The sequence below is a fragment of the Echinops telfairi genome, unplaced genomic scaffold (assembly GCF_000313985.2).
Source record: "Echinops telfairi isolate 266 unplaced genomic scaffold, ASM31398v2 ScPeMD7_2;HRSCAF=8, whole genome shotgun sequence".
In the NCBI taxonomy this organism is placed as follows: domain Eukaryota; kingdom Metazoa; phylum Chordata; class Mammalia; order Afrosoricida; family Tenrecidae; genus Echinops; species Echinops telfairi.
This window is the reverse complement of record NW_022103898.1, coordinates 32,164,186-32,165,596: the sequence shown is the minus strand read 5'-3', so window position 1 is coordinate 32,165,596 and position 1,411 is coordinate 32,164,186. Positions and strand designations below refer to the sequence as shown.

Sequence of the window (1,411 nt, the reverse complement as noted above, 5' to 3'; positions counted from 1 at the left end):
GGGTGGAGTGGAGACCCAAAGGTGGGGGGAAAAAAGGACTGGCCCTGTGAGTTTCCAAGACGGGAACTCTTTATGGGAGTTGAAAGCCTTTCTCCCGTGGAGTGGCAGGTGGGTTCATACTGATGACCTTGCAGTCCGCAGCCCAATTTGAAACCACTATGACACCAGCCCTTCTTACCTAGAGGGGCCTTTCAAAGACGGGCCCGGTGATCTCTTTTTGAAAACAAAGTCTTGCAGACTGTGTTCAGCCAGAGCTCAGTTCTCCTCTGACACATGTGGTCCCCATGAGTCAGAATACACTCAATGTTGTTCGGTGCACTGTGTTCATTCCGACCCGGAGTGACCTTGGGCACAACAGAATGAAGCACTGCCCATCCTGTGCCCTCCTCACAATTGTTCCTATGCTCCAGCTTATTGCCGCAGCCATGGTGTCAATCCATCTCCTTGAGGGTCTTCCTCTTTTTTGCAGGCCCCCTATGTAACCAAACTTGATGTCCTTCTCCAGGGACTGGTCTCTCCAGTGGCAACCGGTTTATACTGCTGTCGGATCCAAACACATCTCCTGGGTAGATCTTTCCAGAGCCTCTGATGGGCAGCAGCCCTGACCACATGCTCACGCGTTTACCCTCTGCACAGCTGTACAGAGGTAAAGAGAAACAGCCAAGTGTGGAGGGAAGAGTAGGACATATGGAAATAGGGCTCTGGAGGCTGCAGGTAAAAGACAAAAGCAACTTCCAGTGTTGGGGGAAGGGAGTATGTACTGGTCCCTCATCCCAGCATGGATTCTCCATGCTGTCCTATAAAATCAAACTCCAATTACATCCAGTCAATGGGTCCCTCCAATCTATATGGTTTCCAAGGCTGAAACTCTTCGTGGAAGAGAACTACCACATCTTTCTCTCACAGAGGGGTGGATGGGTTTGAACCACCAACTTTCCAGTTAGCACCTGGGTACTTTAATTGCTGTGCCACCTGGCTGGCTATTAGGAACCAATTGTCCTTTCATTTCCTTACCTCTTTTGGTTTCAAAACAACTGGTTTTAACCCATGGGCTTGCAGGACCTGTAGAGGGATTAAAAATATAACAGTGTTTATCGAATCAAAGTTCTAATTTCACATGAAACCCACCGAAAGGTTTAAACCCAAGGTCTTAGAAAAGATTAGAAATACATGACTTGGCTCTGTTCATGGTCTCTAGTCTCGTCTTTATTTTTGCTTTCAGTCTGAAAGCAGATTTTATCTTTTGAATGCACCTTGTACTTTAAAAAATCATGGGCTCTATTGCCTATAGAACAATGTAGGAGTCCCAGTGATGCGATGGTTCAGTGCTCAACTGATAACCAAAAGATCAGATGTTCCATTCCACCACACAGTGACCCTGCAGAACAGAGTAGAGCTGATCTACAGAATT

At 47.1% G+C, this 1,411-nt stretch overlaps 1 protein-coding gene across 1 annotated transcript in view; it reads right to left on the bottom strand.

The window, feature by feature from the left end:
• HAL (histidine ammonia-lyase) overlaps nucleotides 1–1,411 on the bottom strand; it is a 32,320-nt gene that overhangs the window by 21,109 nt on the left and 9,800 nt on the right. Inside the window, exon 11 of the mRNA XM_004700379.2 lies at nucleotides 1,015–1,062. Within this exon, the coding sequence (XP_004700436.1) occupies nucleotides 1,015–1,062 (48 nt within the window). The remainder of the gene's footprint in view (nucleotides 1–1,014; nucleotides 1,063–1,411) is intronic.